The sequence below is a fragment of the Hemitrygon akajei genome, chromosome 7 (assembly GCF_048418815.1).
Source record: "Hemitrygon akajei chromosome 7, sHemAka1.3, whole genome shotgun sequence".
Classification (NCBI taxonomy): domain Eukaryota; kingdom Metazoa; phylum Chordata; class Chondrichthyes; order Myliobatiformes; family Dasyatidae; genus Hemitrygon; species Hemitrygon akajei.
Window position 1 is genome coordinate 28,025,299 of NC_133130.1, and position 26,692 is coordinate 28,051,990.

General features: G+C 40.6%; 1 protein-coding gene across 3 annotated transcripts in view; it reads right to left on the reverse strand.

Moving 5' to 3' along the window:
- Window positions 1-21,645, reverse strand: part of mocs3 (molybdenum cofactor synthesis 3) — a 43,243-nt gene extending 21,598 nt beyond the window's left edge. The window contains exons 1-7 of one of the 3 annotated variants that reach the window (XM_073050555.1): window positions 21,302-21,641; window positions 17,647-17,782; window positions 14,675-14,767; window positions 12,466-12,586; window positions 10,046-10,120; window positions 9,849-9,966; window positions 846-954 (exon numbers count right to left, since the gene is read on the reverse strand). In XM_073050555.1, coding sequence (XP_072906656.1) covers window positions 846-954; window positions 9,849-9,966; window positions 10,046-10,120; window positions 12,466-12,586; window positions 14,675-14,767; window positions 17,647-17,782; window positions 21,302-21,400 — 751 coding nt within the window. In that variant the 5' untranslated portion in view covers window positions 21,401-21,641. Of the gene's footprint in view, window positions 1-845; window positions 955-9,848; window positions 9,967-10,045; window positions 10,121-12,465; window positions 12,587-14,674; window positions 14,768-17,646; window positions 17,783-21,301 lie in introns of all 3 variants that reach the window. The other 2 variants (XM_073050556.1, XM_073050557.1) reach the window with 2 other exon arrangements.
- Window positions 21,646-26,692: the final 5,047 nt, after the last annotated feature.

The following is a 26,692-nucleotide window of genomic DNA, read 5'->3' on the forward strand; positions in this document are numbered from 1 at the left end:
CTCTGCACTCTCTCTCTCTCTCTTAAATAAAAATAAATAAAATAAAGGAATTTAACAAAGACTTGAACTTATCATTGGCCAGTGCAGTTGATTAACTTTTCTCCCCTTAATCGTTGTCACATACAAAAATACTAAGTACTCAGGGATTGTATTTGAGACATTTAAGCAGAAAGAAAAGAGAACATGAAAGGAGAGCCGAGAGCAATCTTTAAATTAGATGATGGAAACTTAAATTCTGTGTGTTGTCTGAGAATGGGAGTTGGGCAATAGTAATGACTAGAACAAAAAGGGATCCTTCTAATCAATGATTTGTACACTATTGATGATATCTCGTCTAAAATATCAAAATAGTCTTTCAGTATCACAAGATGTAAAGGTATCTGTCCTAGAGAAGACAACAAAATTATTCCAACCCAAACTATAAAGATCAGCTTAAATTTTCTGGAGATGCATAACCTTAAAAGAAGAATCTAAAAATCTAACTTTAAAAATCTAACCTGCATCATTAAAGGTATCAGCAAGATAAGGGGACGAGGAATTTAAAGTTACTGTGAGATTGGATATGTTTCATTCAAGCTGATAACAAGGAAAAATACCTTGCTTTTCTGCAAACCGATATTAAGGATACTTCTGGAAAACCTTCAGCTCATCATAGAAAGTACTACAGGCAAGACTTTCATAGTACTTCTATATATATAGTGCTTATTATTTCCACATAGTACATAATATTTCTATACATGCTACAGGATTTTTTTTCCTCCAGTCAGATGCAAAATCAAGGAATGATTTTGAATACATAACATTAAATTTATGTAGTTTAAATCAACTGTTAATAAAAGACTCACCTACACCCAACACGCCTCCATCTGAACAATTGGTTACGGTCTCTGCTGGAGGAGGTTTTGGAAAGAGACATCTATAGCAAGGTCCACCATTGTAATTATACACAGTGAGCTGAGAAGCAAACCAAAAATATAGTTTAAAACATCTTTGCAAAAGATAAAAAGAATTAGCATTTTTAATCCCACCATACCCACAACCAATTGAGGCCCCATGTGCCACCTAGGCACTAAGGGTTCAGACGACAACGACACACAGCCAATAGACAGAATCGTCACTTTTCCCACACATTTCCTTCAAGGTGGTGTTCTGTATCAGTTTCCAAGATTGCTCTGCACCTCACTTTCTGTTTTAACAGGTTCTTGGTTTCTCTCAAAAAGAACTGAAGACTGTCCAGTTGTTAACAAACATGTAACTCGATAATGGACCCTTGAGATTTGGCACTACTGCAAAATTTTAACTGTTCTTCTTTAGTCAAATTACATGGAATTTTTTAAATGAATGTCCTATCTGCTCTGAAGGTCATGAAAGCCATATTAAAAACAGAAAACAGAATCTTTCAGCCAGCCAAAGTTATCAAATGATTCCTCAGCAAAAAAAAAAATCACACTCTCATTTCTAATACTAAATGTTAACACAGTCAGTAGTGTCAATAGACAATAGACAGTAGGTGCAGGAGTAGGCCTTTCGGCCCTTCTAGCCAGCACCGCCATTCACTGTGATCATGGCTGACAATACACAATCAGTACCCCGTTCCTACCCTCTCCCCATATCCCTTGACCCTGCTATCTATAAGAGCTCTATCCAACTTTCTCTTGAATGCATCCAGAGACTTGGCCTCCACTACCTTCTGGGGCAGAGCATTCTACATATCCACCACTCTCTGGGTGAAAAAGTTTTTCCGCATCCCTGTTCTAAATGACCTACCCCTTATTCTTAATCTGTGGCCTCTAGTTCTGGACTCACCCATCAGCGGGAACATGCTTCCTGCCTCCAGCGTGTCCAATCCCTTAATAATCTTATATGTTTCAATCAGATCCCCTCTCATCCTTCTAAATTCCAGTGTATACAAACCCGTTGCTCCAATCTTTCAACATATGACAGTCCCGCCATTCTGGGAATTAACTTTGTGAGCCTACGCTGCACTCCCTCAATAGCAAGAATGTCCTTCCTCAAATTTGGAGACCAAAACTGCACACAATACTCCAAGTGGGGTCTCACCAGGGCCCTGTACAGCTGCAGAAAGACCTCTTTACTCCTATACTCAATTCCTCTTGTTATAAAGGCCAGCATGCCATTAGCTTTCTTCACTGCCTGCTGTACCTGCATGCTTGCTTACATTGACTGATGTACAAGAACACCTAGATCTCGTTGCACTTCCCCTTTTCCTAACTTGACTCCATTTAGATAAGTAATCTGCCTTCCTGTTCTTGCCACCAAAGTGGATAACCTCACATTTATCCACATTAAACTGCATCTGCCATACATTTGCCCACTCACCCAACCTGTCCAAGTCACCCTGCATTCTCATAACATCCTCCTGACATTTTACACTGCCACCCAGCTTTGTGTCATCGGCAAATTTGCTAATGTTACTTTTAATCCCTTCATCTAAATCATTAATGTATATTGTAAACAGCTGCGGTACCTTGCGGTACCCCACTGGTCACAGCCTGCCATTCGGAAAGGGACCCGTTAATCGCTACTCTTTGTTTCCTGTCAGCCAGCCAATTTTCAATCCATGTCAATATTCTGCCCCCAATACCATGTGCCCTAATTTTGCCCACTAATCTCCTATGTGGGACTTTATCAAAAGCTTTCTGGAAGTCCAGGTACACTACATCCACTGGCTCTCCCTTGTCCATTTTCATAGTTACCTACATCCACTGGCTCTCTCCTTAAGGGGGGAAAAAAACATGCACTTAAAATGACACTTATAACACTGTGATTAAATTCTATATTCTAGATCAGAATGATACAACAGAGAAAGGCCGCTTGCCTGCCACTTTGATATATCCAATTGTTCACCCTTCTTTGCTTTTTCCATAACCTGGTAATAATTTGTTTTCCTTTCAAATAGTTAACACATTTCCCAAATGATAGTTACAGTTTATCTGCTTCAGACAAAACATTTTATAAGACTAAATATGTAAAAGGAAATTCCCTCATGTCACCATCAGTTGGTGCCACAGTGGCATAGCCGTTAGTATATGATGCTGTTACAGCGCAGGGGTTGGAGTTCAGAGTTCGTAAGGAGCTTATACGTTCTTGTGAACATGTGGGTTGCCTCCAGGTGAAACAGCTTCTTCCCACGTCCAAAGATGTACCAGTTAGTAGGTTAATTGCTCATCGTAAATTGTCCTGTGATTAGGCCAGTGTTAAATAGAGGGGTTGCTCGGCCGCATGGTTCATTGGACTGGAAGGGCCTGATCTGCACAGTATCTCTAAATAAAATAAATTGCTCTTCTGCAATTAGATCAAATCTAACTCCACTCTTTATTGACCCTTCCAGCATTGGAAATGTCTCCCTTAACCCATTTAAAACCAATTAAGAAATGTTTACTCCCACAATAGTAGCATGAAGTTCTTTGAAATGACTCAAGATCATATGAAGAAAGACTGGATCGACTAGGCTTATACTCACTGGAATTTAGAAGATTGAGGGGGTATCTTATTGAAACGTATAAAATTCAAAGGGATTGGACAGGCTAGATGCAGGAAGATTGTTTCCGATGTTGGGGAAGTCCAGAACGAGGGGTCACAGTTTAAGGATAATGGACCGAGATGAGGAAAAACCTCTTCACACAGAGTGGTGAATCTGTGGAATTCTCTGCCACAGGAAACAGTTGAGGCCGGTTCATTGGCTATATTTAAGAGGAAGTTAGATATGGCCCTTGTGGCTAAAGGGATCAGGGGGTATGGAGAGAAAGCAGGTACAGGGTTCTGAGTTGGATGATCAGCCATGATCATACTGAATGGCGGTGCAGGCTTGAAGGGCCGAATGGCCTACTCCTGCACCTATTTTCTATGTTTCTATGTTTCCATCATCAGTAAACAGCACAGGCAGTGCAATTCTAAGGAAATACTTAGCATTTTTATTGCATGTTAGTTGTAAACATGCACTAAGAGAACAACAATAAAAATTGTATCCCTTTAAATTGATCTATTTCTTGATTTCTTTTTCAAATACAATGTGGAGGAGTGCCACTCTGGTTCTTTTGCAACTTACTAACTGACTCATACCACTGAGGAATGCACTACAGAATTTTTTTTATTTACCGTTTTAACACAAGGAAAAATATAGTCATTTGCATACAAAATGGACTAACATACAAAGGGTTAAGTCAGTTCAGCAGATGAAACAGAAATTCCACAGTATAGTGCTTATCAATGCTGAATAGCTTAACCCATTTTCAGAGAACAAAATAGTTCAGAGGTATAAATTCTCAGAATCATTCAATGAATCTTGTTATGAGACATGAGTTTTAGCCTCTTGAACCTCTACCTTTCCTAATATAGTTGGAGAATTGTGCCGAATACAAAATTGGTGCAGCAGCTTGTCCAGGCAGCTTTGCATCCAGATCAAAACTAAAATCTTTCTCAGCTGGGAAAAATGCTCCAGATATTTATTATTAGGCAGTTAGATTTCAAAGGTTTCAAAAGTACATTTAATGTCAGAGAAATGTATACAATATATATCCTGAAATGCTTCTTCTTCACAACCATCCACGAAAATAGAAGTGTCCCCAAAGAATGAATGATAGTTAAATGTTAGAACCCCAAAGCCCCCCCAAGCTTCCCTCCCTCCCTCATGTAAGCAGAGGCAAAGCAACAACCCCCCCACCACCAGTAAAATACAGCACTCAACCGTGCAGTAAAGCAACAGCAAAGACAGAGACTTGCAGAACCCCAAAGACTACTCATTCACCCGGTATTCGGAATACCACCTGCTTTCTTTCCTCTCTCTCTCTCTCTCTCTCTCGCACCCCCCCCCAAATAAGGGAGAAAGAGGTGTCTCAATTTCACAAAGCCATTATATCTTCCAAGTCATTAAGACGGTAAAGGTGGAATACGAAAGTAAGCTAGCCAATAATATTAAACAGGATTCCAAAAGTTTTTCAGATACATAAAGTGTAAAAGGGAGGCGAGAGTAGATAATCGGACCACTGGAAAATGCTGCTGGAGAGGTAGTAATGGGGGACAATGAAATAGCAGATGAACTGAATCAGTATTTTGCATCCGTCTTCACTGGGGAAGACACTCGCAGTCTGGTGGACATTCCAGGTGTCGGGGGCATGAAGTGTGTAAAGTTACCATAACTACAGAGAAGGTTCTTGGGAAACTGAAATATCTAAAGGTAGATAAGTCACCTGGACCTGACGATATACACCCCAGAGATCTGAATGAGGTGGCTGAAGGGATCATGGAGCCTTTAGTAATGATCTTTCAAGAATCACTAGATTCTGCAATGGTTCCAGAACACTGGAAAATTGCGAATGTCACTTCATTCTTTAAGGAGAGAGGCAGTGGAAAGGAGGCTATAGGCTGTTAACCTGACCTCAGTGGTTGGGAAGATGTTTAGTGAGGTATATTATTAAGGATGAGATCTCAGAGTACTCACAGGCACATGATAAAATAGCCAGTAATCAGCATAGTTTCCTCATGGGAAAATCTTGCCTGACAAATCTGTTGGAATTCTTTGAAGAAGTATCAGTCAGGATAGACAAAGGAAAATCATTTGATGTTGTGCACTTGGATTTTCAGAAGGCCTTTGACAAGGTGCCATGCATGAGGCTGCTTAACAAGACTCTAGCATGGATCAAGCAGTGGCTGATTGGCAGGAAGCAAAGGGTGGGTGGGAATAAAGGGAGCTTTTTCTGACAGGCTGTCAGTGACTAGTGATGTTCCACCGGGGTCTGTGTTCGGTCTTTTTAACATTAAATGTCAATGATTTGATTGACGGAATTGATGGCTTTTTTGCCAATTTTACAGACGCTATGAAGATAGAAGGAGGCAGGTAGTTTTGAAGAAATAGAGATGTTACAGGACTAGGACAGATTAGGAGAACCTGAAGCTGAACAGGCCCTGAGAGACTGCTTCGGTACTACTAACTGGGATGTACTGCAAGGGGGGCTCTGTGGGGGCGTTGAGGAGGTCACTGAATGCACAACGGACTATATTAACTTTTGTGTGGATGCAGTTGTTCCTGTTAGAACTGTTCGCTGCTATCCCAATAATAAGCCCTGGATCACTAGTCACATCAAAGGCCTCCTAAACCAGAAGAAGAGGGCCTTTAAAGATGGTGATCGGTTGGAGCTTAAAAGAGTTCAGAAGGAACTCAAGAGTACAGATAAGGGGGGCAAAGGAGCAGTATAGGAGGAAGCTAGAACAAAAGCTGCAGAAAAAAACCATGAAGGAGGTGTGGGATGGGATGAAGATCATCGCCGGATGCGGTGCAAAGCGGGGGGCGAACATAAGTGGTGGAGATGTGGAGAAAGCGAACCAGCTGAACAACTTCTTCAACAGGTTCGACAGCTCAATCTCATCCTCACTGCAGAAATCCACACCAGGCTTACTTCCCTCACAGGAGACCTTGCCCACGCCCAGGATTACGGCTGCACAGGTGGAAGGTCAACTGAGGAAGATCTGTACCAGCAAGGCGGCTGGACCGGATGGAGTTTCCCCACGATTACTGAGGGCCTGTGCGACTGAGCTGGGAGAACCACTACAGCGCATCTTCAACATGAGCCTGGAGCAGAGAAGAGTACCCAGACAGTGGAAAACATCCTGTATTGTCCCGGTACCGAAGAAACCACAACCAAAGGAGTTGAATGACTTCAGACCTGTTGCCTTGACGTCGCACGTTATGAAGACCATGGAGCGGCTGATAATACAGAATCTGAGGCCACAAACCAGGCACGCCCAGGATCCCCTTCAGTTTGCATATAAGGAGAAGGTGGGAGTGGAGGATGCTATCACGTATTTGCTGCACAAATCACTCTCTCACCTAGATGGGGTCAGTTGTGCTGTGAGGATTACATTCCTTGACTTCTCTAGTGCCTTTAACACCATCCAGCCCAAGATCTTAAGGCACAAACTAACAGAGATGGGAGTAGACTCTCACATGGTGGATTGGATAGTGGACTACTTGACAGATAGACCTCAGTATGTGCGGTTGGGAGACTGTAGGTCTGACACGGTGGTCAGCAGCACAGGGGCGCCGCAGGGAACCGTACTCTCTCCGGTCCTGTTCACCCTGTACACATCAGACTTCCAATATAACTCGGAGTCCTGCCATGTGCAGAAGTTCGCTGATGACACGGCCATAGTGGGGTGTGTCAGGAATGGACAGGAGGAGGAGTATAGGAAACTGATACAGGACTTTGTGATATGGTGCAACTCAAACTACCTGCGTCTCAATATCACCAAGACCAAGGAGATGGTGGTGGACTTTAGGAGATCTAGGCCTCATATGGAGCCAGTGATCATTAATGGAGAATGTGTGGAGCAGGTTAAGACCTACAAGTATCTGGGAGTACAGTTAGACGAGAAGCTAAACTGGACTGCCAACACAGATGCCTTGTGCAGGAAGGCACAGAGTCGACTGTACTTCCTAAGAAGGTTGGCGTCATTCAATGTCTGTAGTGAGATGCTGAACATGTTCTATAGGTCAGTTGTGGAGAGCGCCCTCTTCTTTGTGGTGGCGTGTTGGGGAGGAAGCATTAAGAAGAGGGACGCCTCACGTCTTAATAAGCTGGTAAGGAAGGCGGGCTCTGTCGTGGGCAAAGTACTGGAGAGTTTAACATCGGTAGCTGAGCGAAGGGCGCTGAGTAGGCTACGGTCAATTATGGATAACTCTGAACATCCTCTACATAGCACCATCCAGAGACAGAGAAGCAGTTTCAGCGACAGGTTACTATCGATACAATGCTCCTCAGACAGGATGAAGAGGTCAATACTCCCCAATGCCATTAGGCTTTACAATTCTACCGCCAGGACTTAAGAACTTTTTAAAAGCTATTATTAATGCTTTTTGAGATAGTGATTTAGATGCATATCATATTTTTTACTGAGTTAAGTATTGTATGTAATTAGTTTTGCTACAACAAGTGTATGGGACATTGGAAAAAAAGTTGAATTTCCCCATGGGGATGAATAAAGTATCTATCTATCTATCTATGCAAAGAAATAGCAGGCGGAATAGTGTCAGGATGTGTATGGTCATGCAGTTTGGTAGAAGAAATGAAATAGTTGACTTTTTTCTAAATGGAGAGAAAATACCCTGAAGTGGAAGGGGACTTGGGAGTCCTTGTGAAGGATTCCCTAAAGGTTAATTTGCAGGTTGAGTCTGGTGAGGAAGACAAATACAATGTTAGCATTCATTTCAAGAGGACGAGAATATAAAAGCAAGGATGTAATGTTGAAACTTTATAACGCATTGGTGAGGCCTCACTTAGAGTGTTGTGAGCAAGTTTGGGACCCTTATCTTAGAAAGGATGTCTTGAAACTGGAAAGGGTTGAAAGGTGATTCACGAAAATTATTCCAGGATTGAATGGCTTGTCATATGAAGGCATCTGATTGCTCTGGGCCTGTATTCACTGAAATTCAGAAGATTAAGAGTTGATCTCATTGAAACCTATCAAATGGTGATGGGCTTTGATAGAGTGGATGTGGAGAGAATGTTTCCTATGGGTAGAGAGTCTAAGACCAGAGGAGGGACATCATCAAAGAAAGGAGATGAGAAGAAATTTCTTTAGCTGGAGAGTGGTGAATCTGTGGAATTCTTTGCCGCAGGCAGCTGTGGAGGTCAAGTCTTTATGTATATTTAAGGCAGAGGCTGACCGATTCTTGATTGGTCAGGACATGAAGGTATACGGGGAGAAGGCAGAAGATTGGGGCTGGGAGGAAAATTGGATCAGCCATGATGAAATGGTGGATCAGACTCGATGGGCCAAATGCCTTAATTCTGCTCCTATATGTTATGGTCTAAGTAAAGAGAAAATGATAGAGTTTCACTACAAATATGTAATTACATGGCTCTCTTAGCAACTGTTTCTGTAGGAATTCCAGGCAGCCATTAAATTCTGGATGACTTGCAATACTTTAAAATACATCAACAAAATTAGAAGTATTTCACTCAACTCTAACTAGACTAAAATTCTTTCCCATCAGTCTTTCTAGCCAAAATGTCAGGCTGTTGCACAATCGTCCCCCTTTGTTAGACTGAAGTGTTCTAAGTGCCAAGTGTTCTGACACGTTTCAGAACTTACTTCTACTCATATTTTAAAATGAGGAATACTATTTAAATGTAAACCGTCCAAGTTACTCACTCATTCCACATTACCGTTCACATTTTGAAGAGGTGAATATATGGAACAAACTTCCAGTGGAGTTAGAGGTCATCACAACTACAATGTTAAAAAGACGTTTATACAGGCACATGAATTGGACAGGTTTAGAGGGATCTGGGCCAAACGTAGGCAAATGGGACTAGTTCAGCTTCGACAAGTAGTAAAGCTAAAGGGCCTGTATCTAGGCTGTATGACTTTATGACTCAAAGGTAGCGATTGCATACTGGAAGGGCTACCATAGCTCACAAGTCAACCCTTGAAAAGGCAAACTGTGCAACTGATTTCATAGATTTTGTATTTTTTTCCTCTCACTGCTACATCAAAAAGGGATTATTTCCCAGATGACAAGCACTTCTCATCTAACTACATCACTAATATCTGGTGTTCTCTAAACCGTCTGAATTTCAAGGCAATGACAGATGTACACAAAATGCAATATTATAAACATCTCAAATACAACCTTATATACAAAACAATTCTCTTACACTGAAGGTTAGTTTGCAGATACAACCTTATATAAAATGATTTGATTCTTCAATCAAAATCTCTTTTTATAATTTATCTCTGGTATTCACTGTCGAATTCGACAGAAGTGACTTTAGAACTTACACAGATTTACAGTGGAGAAATTTATTGATGAGGTATTCATTATTTACCTGCCCCTCCATTCTGAGAGCACTGGCTGATACAAGTGGCTTCCCATTCAGAACACAGGCATCACTGACAAGATATCGCGTTGGAACATTGTCAGAACAATCTACTACAATATCATACATAAAATTAGTTAAGAAAAATGTAGTTGATCAAAACATAGTTCAACTCTTAGTCACTAAATAAAACACAAAAAGGATATTGTCGAATTAGCTGACTTGCGTTCTTGAAATTCAACTGGAAGTGATATGGCAGACATTCAACATTTGAATTTAACCTGCAGACCAAGAAGAGTTTCAAGTTAAAACATGTTGGTTAAAAATAAAGTTATTGACCTGACATCTGTCAAAACTTGCTGGAGGAACTCACAAAACCAGGCAACATCTATGGAAAAGAGTAAACAGTCGATGTTTTGGGCCTGCATCGGGATTAGAAAAAAGGATGAGAAGTCAGATGAAGAAGGTAGGGGTAGGGAAGGAAGAAGTACAAGGTAGCAGTTGATAGGTTAAATCAGGAGAGGGGCAGGGGTGAAGTAAAGAGCTGGGAAGTTGGTTGGTGAAAGAGATAAAGGGCTGGAGAAGGGGGAATCTCATTGGAGAGGGTAAAAGACCATGGAAGAAAGGGAAGGGGGCAGAGCACCACGGAGAGGTGTTGGGCAGTAAAGGAGATAAAACGAGAGAGGGAAACAGGAACTGTGAAGGAGAGGGATGAGGGCAATTACAAGAAGTTCAAGAAATCAATGTTTATGCCATCTGGTTGGAGGCTCCCCAGACGGAACACAAGTTGCTGCTCCTCCAACCCGGGTGTGGCCTCATCATAGCAGCAGAGGAAGCCATAGACAGACGTGTCAGAATGGGAAGAAGAATTGAAATGGGTAGTCACTGGGAGATAGCTTTTTCTGGCAAGCGAGCCTAGGTGCTCGGCGAAGCAGTCTGTCAATCTATGTCGGGTCTCCCTGATATACAGGAGGCTGTACTGGGAACACCGGATAGACTAGATGACCCGCAGCAGCATCACTGGTGAGGTGTTGCCTCACCTGGAAGGACTGCTTGCAGCCCTGAAAGGTCGTGAAGGAGGAGGTTAGGGCCAGGTTTGACATTTGTTCCGCTTGCAAAGACAAGTATCAGGAGAAAAATCAGTGGGGAGGGACAAATGGACAAGGGAGTCATGTAAGAAGCGATCCCTGCAGAAAGTGGAAAGTGTGGGGCAGAGAGAATGATGTGCTTGGTGGTGGGATCCCATTGGAGAGGGTGGAAATTACAGAGAATTATGGGCTCTACCATGATAAAAGGAGCACATGAATCACAAATAATAAATTCTCAGTTAAATCAATCAAAATCCCTGGCTGTAATATTATTTTACGTGAGTAAAGAGTTGGGTGCTGAACACTTTATGTAAATACGAAAAAATACATTTCTAATACTTGCAATTTTCAATTCCTTAGCATCAAAGGGGTTTGGGAGGATGTATACAAAATTGATACAAAGCATAGCATGATGAATATGTGAAGTTAAGCAATGGGCCTTAAATAAGAAAATGTCTCAAATGGAAAAATCTCACTTTCACAGGCAAATATTTGAAAAGCTGCAATTGAAATGTCTTTAAAAACTGAATTATCTGCTTATCTGACAGAATACAAATTGGGAAACTGGATAATCTGGTCAGAGAATCTTTGTCTCCTTAAGAGAAAAGTGAGAAGATTCACATCAGGACACATAAGGGGATACCATTGTTCATTAAACCAGGACAAGCATTTCCAAAAGCACACCTCAAGTAAGTATCATTTCCAGAGGATGATTAGTAGCCACAGAATTATCAAACAAAAAGTAGTCAACAGTAAATGAAAGAGGAGTCGGGGAAAACTGGCAAAGAAACAGGTGGAAGTCCCTCAAGTCAGGGGCTTGATTTTAAAGCAGATCCATTTAATATTTCAAAGTCTATAATTTTGATTACAATATATCTGAATATAGAGCAAGTTCTAAGTTAGTAATCAGTCTGATAAGATGGAACTTAATTAGGTATCACATCCTTGACATCCTCTTTGGAAATCATGCACACAAACTTTCCAGACTTGTCAGCATAAATATGTTTGGAAGAGATTATTTTTAACTACAATTTATTCCATGTTAATTAATACCAAATCATTGCAACTTAAGGACTCACAATTTTAGTATTTTAAAGTTACATTTTTAATAAATTCACAAAATCAGTTTATCATTACAACAAATTCAGTCATTCGGTTCATACCACTGTGTTATCTCTTTGAGAGGAATCCACAGACTATTTCCCTATTCTTTTCCCTTAGACTTGAAATTTTTTTTCATAATAAAATCCAGGTAATAACAGCAATAACTGCAGATCAATAGAAAGAACTCATGAAAAGCGATGTTGTTTTTGGCTATATTGGTGGACACACTTCAATTCTAAAGTTGCTCCACTGACGTCTGTTAAGATTGATAATCTAGACTGTATGCTCATTTAATTACCAACATGACTGACATGAGGAAACCACTACAACATAAATCCACTCAGACGTCTTAATGAGATTGTACTGCACCCAAGAAAAACCTTTTTCTTTGGTACTCTCAAAGAAAAATAACAGATTTAAAGAACTTCACATACCGATTTATTGCAGTTGCCGCAGACAATGCTTTCGACATGCCCACCTTATCCTCGGCATGGAGAACCTGTCTCTGTAAGTTACTGAGCTCCACATCATCATAATCAAGAAGTCCCAATCGACCTAAATCGACATTCAAATATCACTAAACATTCCCACAGATCTTTGGATCTTGTCCCTTATAACACTGATTTATTAAAATATGCTGCTGAACAAGTTAGCTTTTTACAGAACCAATATTGGAAAGTAAGAGTCAGCCTATTATTGGTTTCCGTACAACTTTACCAGGTCTTAGGGGTGCTGTTGCCACTGTTGAAATGAACTATTTACTACTTCGGAAAAACTACGAATACACAGATGTTTCTCTGTGAGACAGAATGTGAAATCCACTCTGAATTAACCCCACAGCACCAGAGTTTTGAGCATGTTATAAAACTGCTTGTTTTTGTTGCAGTCAGCAAAACAAAAGAGAATAATTTATTAAGAGACATTATGACAACTCAGGTAATATACTCCTATTTATTAAAATAGTCTGCAATTCATAATTCAAATGGTCATCCTCCATGGAATGCAGACACAGGAGAAACTATTCAGCTGCTACAAGGGAAGCTACTCAAGTGCCAGTTGAAATAACTAAAGGCTGTGCGTACGGGCTACGCTGCTGCCCATTCCGTAACCCTGATTTTCACTTCTGCGTTGGTCTGCGCCATAGCAAGCATGCATTGGCGTGTGCCAAAACGCTAGTTGACGGTGGGGTTTCTATGCCACTGTGTTGAGTTTCTTCGTGAGAGACACGGATAAGGAAATACATTTCAAACATTTTCGCATGTTGGCAGGTAGATTTGACGATTTGGTTCATCTATTTTGCATCGGTGTACGCACAGCCTACAGACATGACACAGAAAAAGTAACTGGAAATGCAATGCTACCAAGCGGACCAATTACAGTTGTTGTGGTCTGCATCGCCACGACGCGTGAGTAACTTTTCTGGAGAGGTGCATGTTACCCTACAGTGTAGGGTACGGTGTAGGTATGGCGTAGGGTACACGTTACCTACGGCATTGATGCGACACACAAGTATAAATTAGCCTTTAGAGTATCAGAAGGCAATCAGTGGCAGAGTCAAGAGATAGAAATAGATGGTCTTATTGATGGCATTGAAAACTAGTCAGAAACTCAGCATTACACCAAAACATTTCAACATTCTGTCAATTTTAGAGAGTTACCAGCAGAAGAATGGAGTCAGTGCCTAGAAAATATAGACTGTGACACAGACTGAAGATAAAGAGTTTTGAGTTGGGTAAATTTCTGCTCATCCATTAATGGATATCAGACAATTTACTGACAGCTGAGAGGACCAGAAAGGCAAGGGTGAGGTAAAGCTGGCTGTCATCGAGCATCACATGGACTGTTATGTGGTTTCAGGTGACACTGTTGAAAGTACAGATACAGGTTTTAAAAAGACTCCGAGGAAGCCCTTGGGAAAGAGCATAATTAGTGATGGGGAGCAGGAAGAAAAAAACATTGCCTGCAATTTTATGACAATAATTGGATTGACAAGAAATATACCAAGCAACATGTAAAGTGTTCTACTCATCATTGCTCCTATTTTTCCACCATTGATTGAACTTCTTAGTTCATCTATCACAGAATGAAATGTTCTTTCCCACAGGTAAATCGATACACCACAGTTTTGCTCTCATTTAATCCATGTGGTTTCTTATCGTTCTTTCTCCACCCATACAATATACTATATCTTACAACTAAACTATTCATCCTGAACTTGTGCATGCAACAACAAATTATTAATATCGAGCAACAATACACACACAATGCTGGAGGAACTATGGAGTACCTATGGAGGGCACCCTGGGTCTCACCTTGAAACACCAACTATTTATTCCTCTCCATAGATGCTGCCTGACCTGCTGAGTTCATTCAGCATTTTGTGTGTGCTGCTCTGGACTTCCAGCAGAATTTCACGTGTTTAAAATTATTAATAGGTGTGGTTAAAAAAAACTGAAACTCTAGTCTGGTCTCTGCAGAGCTTCACTTGCCTCAGCCAATTAGTCAGGAAATCAAGTATACATAAGCATTATTTATCCTGAGTATAAAATAAAGGAAACCTCTGTCAATTTCCTTTAAGACATCTTCAGCAAAGTCTTTTGGAGAAAAAGGGGCCAAAGAAAACAAAATTGACAATGATCTTACCAATGCCTGCAGCTGCCAGGTATTGCGCAGCGGGACAGCCCAGCCCTCCACATCCTACAATTAGAACAGCTTTCTTGGAGAGGTTGAGTTGACCTATTAACATTAGATTTTTAAACAAAGATTAATCTTAAGTAAAATTATACAGTGAAGAATATGGCATCAACAGATTTGTGCAAAGCAACTAACTTCTTTTCACACAGTCTGTGTGAGTGAATAACACTGATAACTAGAAGAGACTGAAAATGTCATCAAATAGATGACAGAACAACAATAAACAAGGTTTGGTTACACCAAATAGCTTTGTTTTGTGTTCCAATTTCTATATAATAAAATATTGAAATTTTCTATTTGAAGAATTAGGCGTTTCATTGTGATTGTCATCTATAATGCTTGTGGTTTCCCTGAGGTGTAAAGCACATTATCACATGATATCTGAAAATCCTGTGATCATACAATTGCATGCTTTTCTCAACTTGCTTCGAGTGTAAATACAGAGATCAGCCACATGGTGGAACTGTTGAGAAAACTGAGCATAAGATTAGTACAGGTGATTTTTGTGTCGAAAAAATGGTACATAAGCTTTAAAGCTGTCCTCTTTTGACATAGCCAAACAGATTATTTTTCGGCACCTCTAAGCAGATGGGTAAAATGTTTATGCAGACCCAAAACTAGATTGCATTTCAAATATTAAATAAAGGAGGCATGGTAGCATAGTGGTTAGCAGAATGCTTTACATTACTTGTGACCTTGGCGTCTCTAAGGAATTTGTATGTTCTCTCGGTGACCGTGTGGGTTTCTTCCGAGTGCTCTGCTTTCCTCCCACAGTCCAAAAACATACCGAACGCTAGGTTAATTAGTCAATTGTAAAGTGTCCCAGGATTAAACTAGGTTTACAATCGGGAACAGCTCAAAGGACTGAAAGAGCCTATTCCATATTGTATCTCAAATAATAAAACTAAAATAACATGCAAGTTAGTATATCACTACCATATAACTGGGTTATTATTGTCACATGTATTAATATACAGTGAAAAAAACTGATTTTGCATGACATTCATACTGGTTATTCTAAAAGTATAAGGAGAATGAAAGGAATTTTGCCTTTGGTAAAAAATTTTAATTGTTTTCTCGTAGGATTAGGTATCATTCACTTGCTTTTGTTTTTCATTGCTTTTTGCCCCAAGTGGCTTGCTAGGCCATTTGAAATGCAGTTAAGAGTTGCATATAAAGAAACTAAATTCGGTCATCACATTTCCATACACAGAAGACACAAGCTAATCTCATGGTTTCTACAAAATTTCAATACTTTCATGATCATCCTAAACGATTTTTTTCTAGATATTTTACTCAGCTGTATTTAATTACTTGATTGCAAATTTGCCAAATGCCATAATGCCATTCAAACGTGTCAGAGTCACAGTTACGCAGCACTGCAGCAGGGTCCTCATTCTACCATATCAATGATGACCCTCAAGTACGAACTCTACCACTCCCCCTTACTATCACGTGGCTTCTAACCCTCCATGCCGTGGTGGTTCAAGCATTCGTCCAGATATGATTTAAATTTTCTGAAAGCACCTCCATCTCAAATAGTGCTTCTAAACTGCAAACACCCACTGACTGATAATTTTTTTCTTGTTATCCTTTCTAACTCCTCACATGAAACCTTTGATCTGTTTATAAGCCATCTCTGTTAAGGAGAGAAAAAAAATTCTTATTATCCACTATACCCTTGCAATCATAATTTTTCATACCACTATCAGATTCCCCCTCAGCTTCCTCAGTTCAAAGGGAAACGAACCCAGACTATATAGTTTCTCCTCATAACTGAAACACTTCATTGCAAGCAACAGCCTGATAAATCTCATCTGTGCATGCACCAATCACATCCTTCCTATAATGCTGCAAGCAGAATTATACATACTGCTCCTGCTGGGACTTCACCAAAATTCTGTAAGATTGTACCAGGAGCTCTTATGCACTTAAATTAGCCGAGCTGATGAAAATCAACATTCTGTAAGCCTCCTTCTCCACCTCATCTACTTGTGCTGTCACCTGTATTCATCTTTGGACTTGTCTACCAAGGTCACTCGGGTCTTCAATCCAATTATGGTCCCTTCCCTTCACTGTGCATGTTCTCTCTCAATTGCCAGAGCACCAGTTCAAGACACGAGCTGTTGTGCTTAATATCACAGAATTTGATTAATCATTTGAACTCTGCAACAACAATTTGAAATCTGGCTAAGCAATCAGTCCTGCGGAAGGATATTGGTCATGGCTTCATCAAAATCTGTAGTCCATCCTCTGTGGTAAAAAGCTTGGTATTTAGGTTTTGACAGAAAGTAAACAACAAATGAAAGCAGCAATACCAGATTTGTCTGTTTTTCCATTCAGCTAAATCCCAGACTTAGGCATAAACAAGGAATCTAACCCCAATCAGAAATTCAAACACACTTTCTGAACAAACAAGTTACTTAAACGTGCATGAAAGCAGGCTAAAGAATTATAACCTGACAGATTTAATAGAATTCTGAGTTCATTAAGACTTGCTACTGTACTTTGCTGTACTATCCACTGTTGAAAATTAACTGAAACATAATTTCAGCAAGAGGGAAGTGAATTCTTACGACTCAGAGAACACAATTGTTCTAAATCGTAATGAAACAAATTTGGCATGGTTGATTTCAATGAATTTAAATAGTTAACAAATGACAATAATTCATGAAAAAACCTGAACACACCGTTCCATTTTCTAGAACAAGGTCACAAAAGCCTGCATTACTGCCAAAATTGAACTCCAAATGTGCTGTCCAGTCTTGTTTATCTGAACTTAATTTCACAACTCGCCATTATGGGATATGAACTTCTGCTCTCTGTGGTTGGTGGCCCAATTCCATGACCACCACTCCAATATAGTTTTTACATGTTAATTAAAATCATACAATTTGCATTCTACTTTTTTCTATCAATACCTTTGACTCCAATTTCTGGAATGATAAGCTGTCTGCTGTACCTCATGATTTCTTCTTTGGAGAGTGATTTATCTTCCAGTGTAGGAATCTCTGTAACTTGTTGAACTAATGTGAACTTATTTCCAGAATGAGAATTCTGAAAAAAAAAAGCATTATCAGGCTGAGAGAATGAATACAATGGTCTTTAAAATTCCACAGAAATCCATAATACCCGTAATAAAATGAACAAAATAAGTGACTATACAAATTCTAAATCCACCTGACTCAATGTTTTTTTGTCATGATAAAAACTGGACACACAAAATTAAAAATTTTCATGAGGCATTCCTTGGCAATATTTTGCCAAAAACCAAGAGCGAAGCAGAAGAAGATTAAACCATAGAAACAAGAATTCAGCATTCCCAGCAAAATTTAATTATATAAGAACAGCAAGACCACTTGGGAAATGTTAGTCATGACTTTTATAATGGTGGGGAGAAGGGGGGGGGGGGCAGTGGTGCCAGAAAGAGCTGGGTCACTTAAGATTTAAGGGCACAGAGTATCCTTACATTTAGGTCCAGCTTCATGGAAGACACAAAGAGACTCACAGATATATGATCAAAGTTCAAAAATCCAAAAGTAAATTAATTATGTATAGAGTTGATGAAGCAAATGACAGAATTACACTCAGCAAAGTGTTTGTGCTGGAAAATTTTATTAATTTATTTATTGAGGTGCAGCATGGAATAGGCCCTCCTGACCCTTTGAACCTTGCAACCCAGCAATCCCACCAATCACAAGACAATTTACAATAACCAAGTGACCTACCAACTGGGACCTCTTTGGACTGTGGGAGGAAACTGAGGACCCTGAGGAAACCCACACGGTCTCGGATGTACAAATTGATGACAAGCAGCAGCAGGCCGCCTGTACTGTAAAGCATTGTGATAACCACTACATTACCATTAGCCATTTAAAAGATAACGAATTCCCAGTACCTGACAACCAAAAATTGTAAACAAAATGGTTGCTAGTAGAGTACATGCACATGTTGACAGCCTGAAAATTCAAACGAGGACAGAACATTTTCCACAGACTGGAAGTTAATACATGCAATCCCACTATGTACCAAAAGAGATAAAACAGAAAACTATATAGAGCAATCAGCCAGGCGTCAATTATAGAGTAAATACTGGAAATGAATTATCAAGTAATTTCAGTCTGCAGAGTGATCCTCAAATTCGGGTTGCCTGTACCTATGATTTTCTATACCATTTCCAATCTCAGCTGCATGTTATAAAGTTGAAGAACAGCATCTGATGATGGCACCACGCAGGGTAGTGGTTAGCACGACACTATTACAGCTTGGGGCCTTGCCGAGTTCAGAGTTCAATTCCAACGTCATCTGTAAGCAGTCTCCAAGTCCTCCCCGTGGATTTTCTCCAAATACTCTGGTTTCCTCCAAAGGCATACCAATTGGTTGGTTAATTGGTATTTGTCTAAAACACAACAAATAAATACAACACACACAAAATGCTGGAGGAACTAAGCAGGCCAGGCAGCATCCACGGAAAAGAGCACAGCCCAAAAAGTCGACTGTACTCTTTTCCGTGGCTGCTACCTGAGCTTGCTGAGTTCCTCCAGCATTTTCTGTGTGCTGCTTGGATCTCCAGCATCTGCAGATTTTCTCGTTTGTCATTAAAATACATCTCTGGGGTCTATTCAAAAGCACTTTTTCAAAGATTTACTTGGCCCTGACTGGCCAGTCAAGATTATTTAATATCATATCCAATACACAAGTGTAAAGGACAACGAAATAATTGTTACTCTGGATTTGATGCAGCACAAAAAAGATAGAGAACAGAATAATAATAAAAACACACAATATAAATACATTAGATAGCTCATATACATATGTTGATTTAAGTCCATAAAGTGCCGCTAGGCACAGGAGTCTCATAAGGTGATCAACAGGAAATGATAAAGTAGTGGTGATTAGCGGCATGGCGGGCTGGGTTAGTGGGTGGAGTTGTTGATCAGCCTTACTGATTGGAGAAAAGAAGCTCTTTCTGAGTCTGGTGGTCCTGGTATGGATGCTGCGTAGCCTCCTCCCTGATATGAGTGGGATAAACAATCTAGGAGCCAGGGTGGGTGGGATCCTTCATGATATTACTGGCCCTTTTCCAGCATCTTTCTGTATATACGTCCTTGACGGCACTGACAGCCAAGTGCAACTCCTGGCCTTCTCGTGTGGCTGTTTCTACTGACAGGAGAAGGGGCGAAGGCGGGTCCTGGCACCTTAAAACCAGTGCTTTGGATAGATGGAGTCGTCAGCCTGGGAAGGCAGTCCATCTAAGAGAGGGAAAACTCTGATTTCAAACCTCCGCTGCCTTGCGGCCATACCCACTCATGGGAAAGGCTTAGAAAGTAGAGGCATTGATGAGCTTTCCTGATTGTGTTGGGTGTGTTCTGGGAACATGAGAGTTTGTGCAAGATGAGCACTTCCAGAAGATTGAAACTGTTAGCGGTTTCCGCTGTTGTGCTGCCGATGTACAGGGGCGTAAGTTCTGAAGTTGATTACTATCGCCATACTATTGCTAACATTGAGGAAGAGGTTATTTTTGTTTGCTACCTCTTCTCTGTAGGCCATCTCATTGTGACTGTGTCAGCCTGGAACAATCAATCCTACTAGAAAATACTGTGTGGATAGCTCCAGCACTTCAGCAGTTGGGGCTTTGCATGATGATCTGAAGCAAAAAGAGTTGGGCAAATGGAGAACAAAAACAAAATTCATGTTAGATTCCAGAAGAAGAAAAAAACAAACTACTGGAAAAACTGAGAAGTATCTGTGAAGGCAGATACATCAGGTGGAAGACCTGTTGTGGTGAACTACATATACCTGTCTGGACAAGCCCCCCCTGCTGACTGCTCCTGTGGCTCCTCCCACAGACCCTGGTATAAAGGAGATTGGAGCCTGAACCCTGGCCTCAGTCTCCAGGATGTAGCATGGTGGTCAATTGCTGCTTGTTCTTTCTTCCAGTCAATAAAAGCCGATATCTCATCTCACATCTCAGAGAGTTATTGATGGTGCATCACCTGTATCCACTACTTTTAGCCAGTATAAAGTGGTAACAGGTGCTAGAGGATGATAAGTGGAACCAGATGAGGATGATAACAGGCAAATTGCACCAGGCGATGGAGGGGAAGGAGTTGAGATGGGATAGAGGCAAATTAGAGATAGGTGGAAACAAACTGAAGGAAACAAGGGGCAGCTGGAACGAGTGTGGGGGGGGGGGGAGTGGGTGGCGTTGACATATGCTATAGGAGATAAATAAAGACACAAATGGCTGCAAATGCTGTTATCTGATAAGCAAGGGAGGTGATACTGAGATGAGGAGGGAGGATAGGTAAATGGAGCAAGCCAGGGAAGACAGAACTAGATGGGGCCGCAGTGATGCAGAACTCAATTACACTGCTCTCTGATATACCGAAATGAACACGAAAAGCTCAGGATTTCTGATCTGTGAAGAAAAGACTGTTGTTTACAGAGTAGGGCCTGTTATCCTCCTGCGAACAACAGAACAAAGTTGTGAATTGGGGTGAACAGTGAATGAGCAATGCAAAGGGAGAGTGGGGCTGACTGAAAGCTGAGAGTGGGGTCTGCTCCACTTGATACCTGATGCAGACATGCGATCGCTGCCCTCAGCCTCTCCACCTCCTGCTCTTTCTTGGCCAATTCATTCCTCAGCCTGGCCGCCTCCGCCTCCACCTCCATACTCGACTTCGGCCGCGATCCCTTCCCCCACGATGTCAGCTCAGTTAAATAAACTGAACAAGCAGCATGTTAGTACCAACAATACATTCAGAGAAGCGGGGCTCCTGCAGCTTCACTCCACATTCCGCTAACATGGCCGAATTTCGCCGGCAGGACTCCTTTACGAAGCTGGCGGAAGGCCGGTCCGCTCACGATTCACTCTTCCCCTACCAAGGCCGCTCCGTAGCCCAGGATCCTTTACTAATATGGAACCTTCCGTAATCCCTTCACAACATGGCCGTGTTCCGCACCTTCACAATATGGCTGCTCCTGGCGTTTTGATCGCTGACCGATGTGGATGGTTTATCGGCACTGAAGACTCCGCATCATCTATCGTTTATCACTGTTCAAGTTGCATAATTTCATTTTATCCCTTGTGTGCAATGTGCATTAATGTTCTACATTGCAGCGCTGCAAGTAAACTTAAATTGCAAAGTCTGGAAAGCAGCGAGGTGCCCGTTGGAAATTTCCCAGTCTGGATGTTAATCGAGGAATTTGCAAATTCAAATATAATTTCCCTCCTGGTTCTACAAGAGTTAACACGTAATTCTTCAGATAATGCATTTCAGATGAAAAGTTTTGTTGAAAAATACTGATATATTTTTGAAAACAATTCTTTAGACCATTATTCCAAAACAGAAGGGAAGGTGAAGGTTGATACTTCATTGTAATTGGCATACAAAATCACGACAGTGTGGTGCAGGGTATTTTGGCGTGTGATTGTAACCCTTGGAAACAACTGGGTAATTTGGGAAAACCTCTGAGAGTGCTTTCAATTGACACATACTACATTGGAGATTTAATAGGCAGAGAGCCGGTATCCATTCTTATACCTGTTAGAGTAGGGGCTTCTGATCTTTATTGTCCCATGGGAGATTAGAATAACTTTTCTTTAGAAGTAGTACTGTTTATGAAAACAGAGGCAAAAAAAATATGCTGGAAATCAGAAATGAAGGCACAAAATATTGAGAATACTCAACTGGTCAGGCAGCATCTGTGGAGAAGATTGAAACAGATTTTTTAAAAATACACATCTGATAAAGGCCATTCATCCAAATGTGTTACCTTCATCTCCACAGAAGCTGATTGATCTGCTAAGTTAAGGTACAGTATGTATCTAGACATCCAGGATTCAGAAATGCATAACACATAGGAACAGAATGTGGTCATTCTGTCCATTGATTCTGCTCCACCATTTCATCATAGTTGTTCCTGGATCTCATTCAACCCCATATGCCTGCCCTCTCACCATATCCCTTAATGCCCCAATCAATCAGGAATCTATCAACTTCTGCTTTATAATATACCCTTGCACTTGACCTCAACCACAGTCTGTGGCAGAGCATTCCACAGATTCACCACTCTTTGGCTTAAAAAAAATTACCTTTAATTCTGTTCTAATAGGTTGCCCCCAATGTTGAGGCTGTGCCCTCTAGTTCTGGATACCCCACCAGAAGAAACATCCTCTCCATATCCACCCTATCTAGTCCATTCAACATTCAAAAGGTTTCAATGAAATCCCCACACATTCTTCTAAATTCCAGTGAGTACAGACCCAAAGCTCCTTATATGATAACCGCTTCATTCCCAGAATCTGCCTTGTGAACCTCCTCTGGAATCTCGCCAATGACAACACATCATTTCTGAGATAAGGGGCCCAAAACCTTTGATAATACTCCAAGTGTGGCCTGACTCATGAATTACAAAGCTTCAGCATTATCTCATTGTTTTCAGATTCTATTCCCCTTGAAATAAGTGCCATCATTGCATTTGCCTTCTTGACTACAGACTCAAACTGTCAGTTAACCTTCTGGAAGTTTTGCACGAAGACTCCCAAGTCCCTTTGCACCTCTGATGTTTGAATTTTACCCCCATTTACCAAAATGCATTATCATACATTTCCAAAAACTGTATTCCATCTGCCACTTTTTTGCCCATTCTTCCAATTTGTCTGTCCTGTTGCAACTGCTTTGCTTCCTCAGCACTACTTACCCCTCCATCTATCTTCACATCATTCGCAAACTTTGCCACAAAGCCATCAATTCAACTATCTAAATCAATGACAAGCAATGAGAAAGGTAGCATTCCCAAAAATGACCCTAGAAACACCACTAGTCACTGGCAGCTAACAGAAAAGACCCCTTTATTCCCACCCACTGCATCGTGCCTGTAATGACATAGGATTTTATCTTGTTAAGCAGCCTCACATGAGGCACCTTATCAAATGCTTACTGAAAATCTAAGTAAATGACATGTACTACCGTACCTGTCCACCCTGTTTGTTATTTCTTCGAAGAATTCTAACAGATTTGTCAGGCAAGATTTCCCTTTACAGAAACCATGCTGACTTTGACTTACTTTATTATTAGTCTCCAAGTACCTCGAAACCTCATCCTTAATAATAGACTCCAACACTTTCCCAACCACTGAGGTTAGACTAACTGGCCTTTTCTAACTCTTTTCTCTTCCTCCCTTCTTAAAGCATGGAGTGGCATTTACAATTTTCCAGTCCTACAAGACCATGCCAGAATCAAGTGATTCTTAAAAAATCATGACCATTATCTCTTTAGCAGCCTCTTTCAGGACTCTGAAATGTAGTTCATCTGCTCCAGGTGACTTATCCACCTCAACACCTTTCAGTTTGCCTGGCACTTCTTCCTTTGTAATAGCAATGGTACTTGCTCCTCCTCCCTGACACTCACGAATCACTGGCATACAGGTAGTGTCTTCCACAGTGAAGACTGATGTAAAGTACCCATTAAGTTCACCTGCCTTCTTTTTGTTCCCTATTACTACCTCACCAGCATCGTTTTCCAGTGGTCCAGTATCAACTCTCACCTCCCTTTTATTTTTAATATAACTGGAAAAAAAAATTGACTTAACTGTACTCCAAGAGATATTCAGTGACTAGGAAATTTTCTTGTACCCATTTCTTGACTTGTGCTTTTCAGTAACCTTTTTGCAGAGTTGCTTGGAGTGTTAATTTGTCTTCATAGTGTAGTTTTTGCCAGGATACAGACTCACCAGCATTTGGACCTTCCACATTCAGGTGTGTGTTTACTACAATCAAAAGAAACACCTTGACTGCACAGGATTCCATTTAGTTATGTGACTTCTAAAGCCAGTTGGCTGCACCAGTGATGATTTAGTGTGTCATATTAAAAGGGGTGAGTACTTAGGCAATGAATTATTTTGTGTTTTATATTTGTCATTAGATCACTTTACAGAGATCTATTTTCATTTTGACACTAAAGAGTCTTTTTCTGTTGATCAGTGTCAAAAAAGCCAAATGTAAACCATTGTAATTCAATGTTGTACAACAATAAAGCATGAAAACCTCCGAGGGAGGTGGTGAATACTTTTTATAGGCACTGTATAAAGTGAGAAGAAGCAGTCCTGATACCGACTCCTGCGGTACCAGCAGCCAACAAGAAAAGGCCCTCTTCATTCCTACTCTTTGACTCCTGCCAGTCAGCCAGTCTTCCATCCATGCTAATATCTTTCATGAATAACAATGGACTCTTATGTTGTTAAGCAGCCTTATGTGCGGCACTTTATGAAAGGCCTTCTGAAAATCCAAATGAACAACATCCACTGACTCTCCTTTGTTTCCCCTGCATATTAGTTCCTAAAAGACTTCCAACAGATATGTCAGGCAAGATTTCCCCTTAAGGAGGTCACGCTGACTCTGGCCCATTTTGTCATGTGCCTGAAATCTTATCCTTAATATTAGACTACAACATTTCCCAGGTCAATATTTACCTGCTGACCAAGCCATCAAAGGTGATCTAACCTCTTCTGTTATTTGTACACTGAGCACAATTTGTCCAATTAACCATGTAATAATATTTAACAACTTCAGAAGTAATCTTTTTTGCTGTGGTTCAGAAATCTCTCAAAGATCTTCAACAGAAGTTCTTTTTCCACATTTCAAGGGGAAACAGCAGCACATCACATAAAACATACATTTATGCCTATCTAGTGAAAAATAAAACAGTAACTCTGAATCAAGGGCTTGATATGTCCTTGACATTTGGAGCATTCAGGGTCAGCACAAGCAGCACTGGTTTGTTTCCAGACTCGTTACATGCAAAGATGACTTCAAAACTGTACAGTCAATGTATTTATTTTGCATTTATCTTTGTAATGTGAACAAAGCAGAACAAATAATGACCATTTTTTCCACTTTTGACAGGTGCTGAATATTAACAGATTTAACTGAAATTTTCTGTTTCTTTCTTGAATTCTTTGCCATGACAGAATGTCCCAAAAACTATCAAATAGTTACAATGCATAAAATTCTGACATCATTGACCATGTTCACAGATTATTTTTCCTATGCACTAGAACCTGATCAATCTGTCCAACAATTACTTAAATTTAGAAGTACTCACCTCCCTCCATTATTCTCCCCGCTGAGCTTGTAAGGTTTCCTCTCTGTATCCGAGGTGGTGAATTCAATTCAAGTTTAATTGTCATTTAACCATTTAGCCCATCGAGTCTGCTCTGCTATTTCACCACGGCTGATCCAATTTTCCTCTTATCCCCAGTCTCTTGCCTTCTCCCTGTATCCCTTCATGTCCTTACCAATCAAGAATCTATCAACCTCTGCCTTAAATACACATAAATTCTTGGCTTCCACAGCTGCCTGTGGCAAAGAATTTGTCCTCTGGTCTTAGATACACCCATCATCCACTCTATCAAAACCCATCACCATTTGATAGGTTTCAATGAGGTCACCCATCATTCATCTCATTTGTAGTAAACACAGGCCCAAAGCCATCAGAGACTCTTCATATGACAAGCTATTCAATCCTGAAATTTAAGATAAGGGGCGCAAACCTGCTCACAATACTCTGAGTGAGGCCTCACCAGTGCTTTATAAAGTTTCAATATTACATCCTTGCTTTTATATTCTAGCCCTCTTGAAATGAATGCTAACATTACATATGCATTTCTCACCACAGGCTCAACCTGCAAGTGAACCTTTACGGAATCCTTTGATATGGTTGTATTAAAGTATGTGACCATACAATTCCCAATACTGTATTCCATCTGCCATTTCTTTGCCCATTCTCCTAATCTGTCTAAGTCCTACTGTTTCCTCTATCAAAACCCATCTAAGCCCCTTTGCTTCCGCAAACCTATATCCTCCACCTATCTTCATATCATCAGCAAACTTTGCAACAAAGCCATCAATTCTATCATCCAAATCATTGACCTATGACGTAAAAAGAATCAGTCCCAGCACAA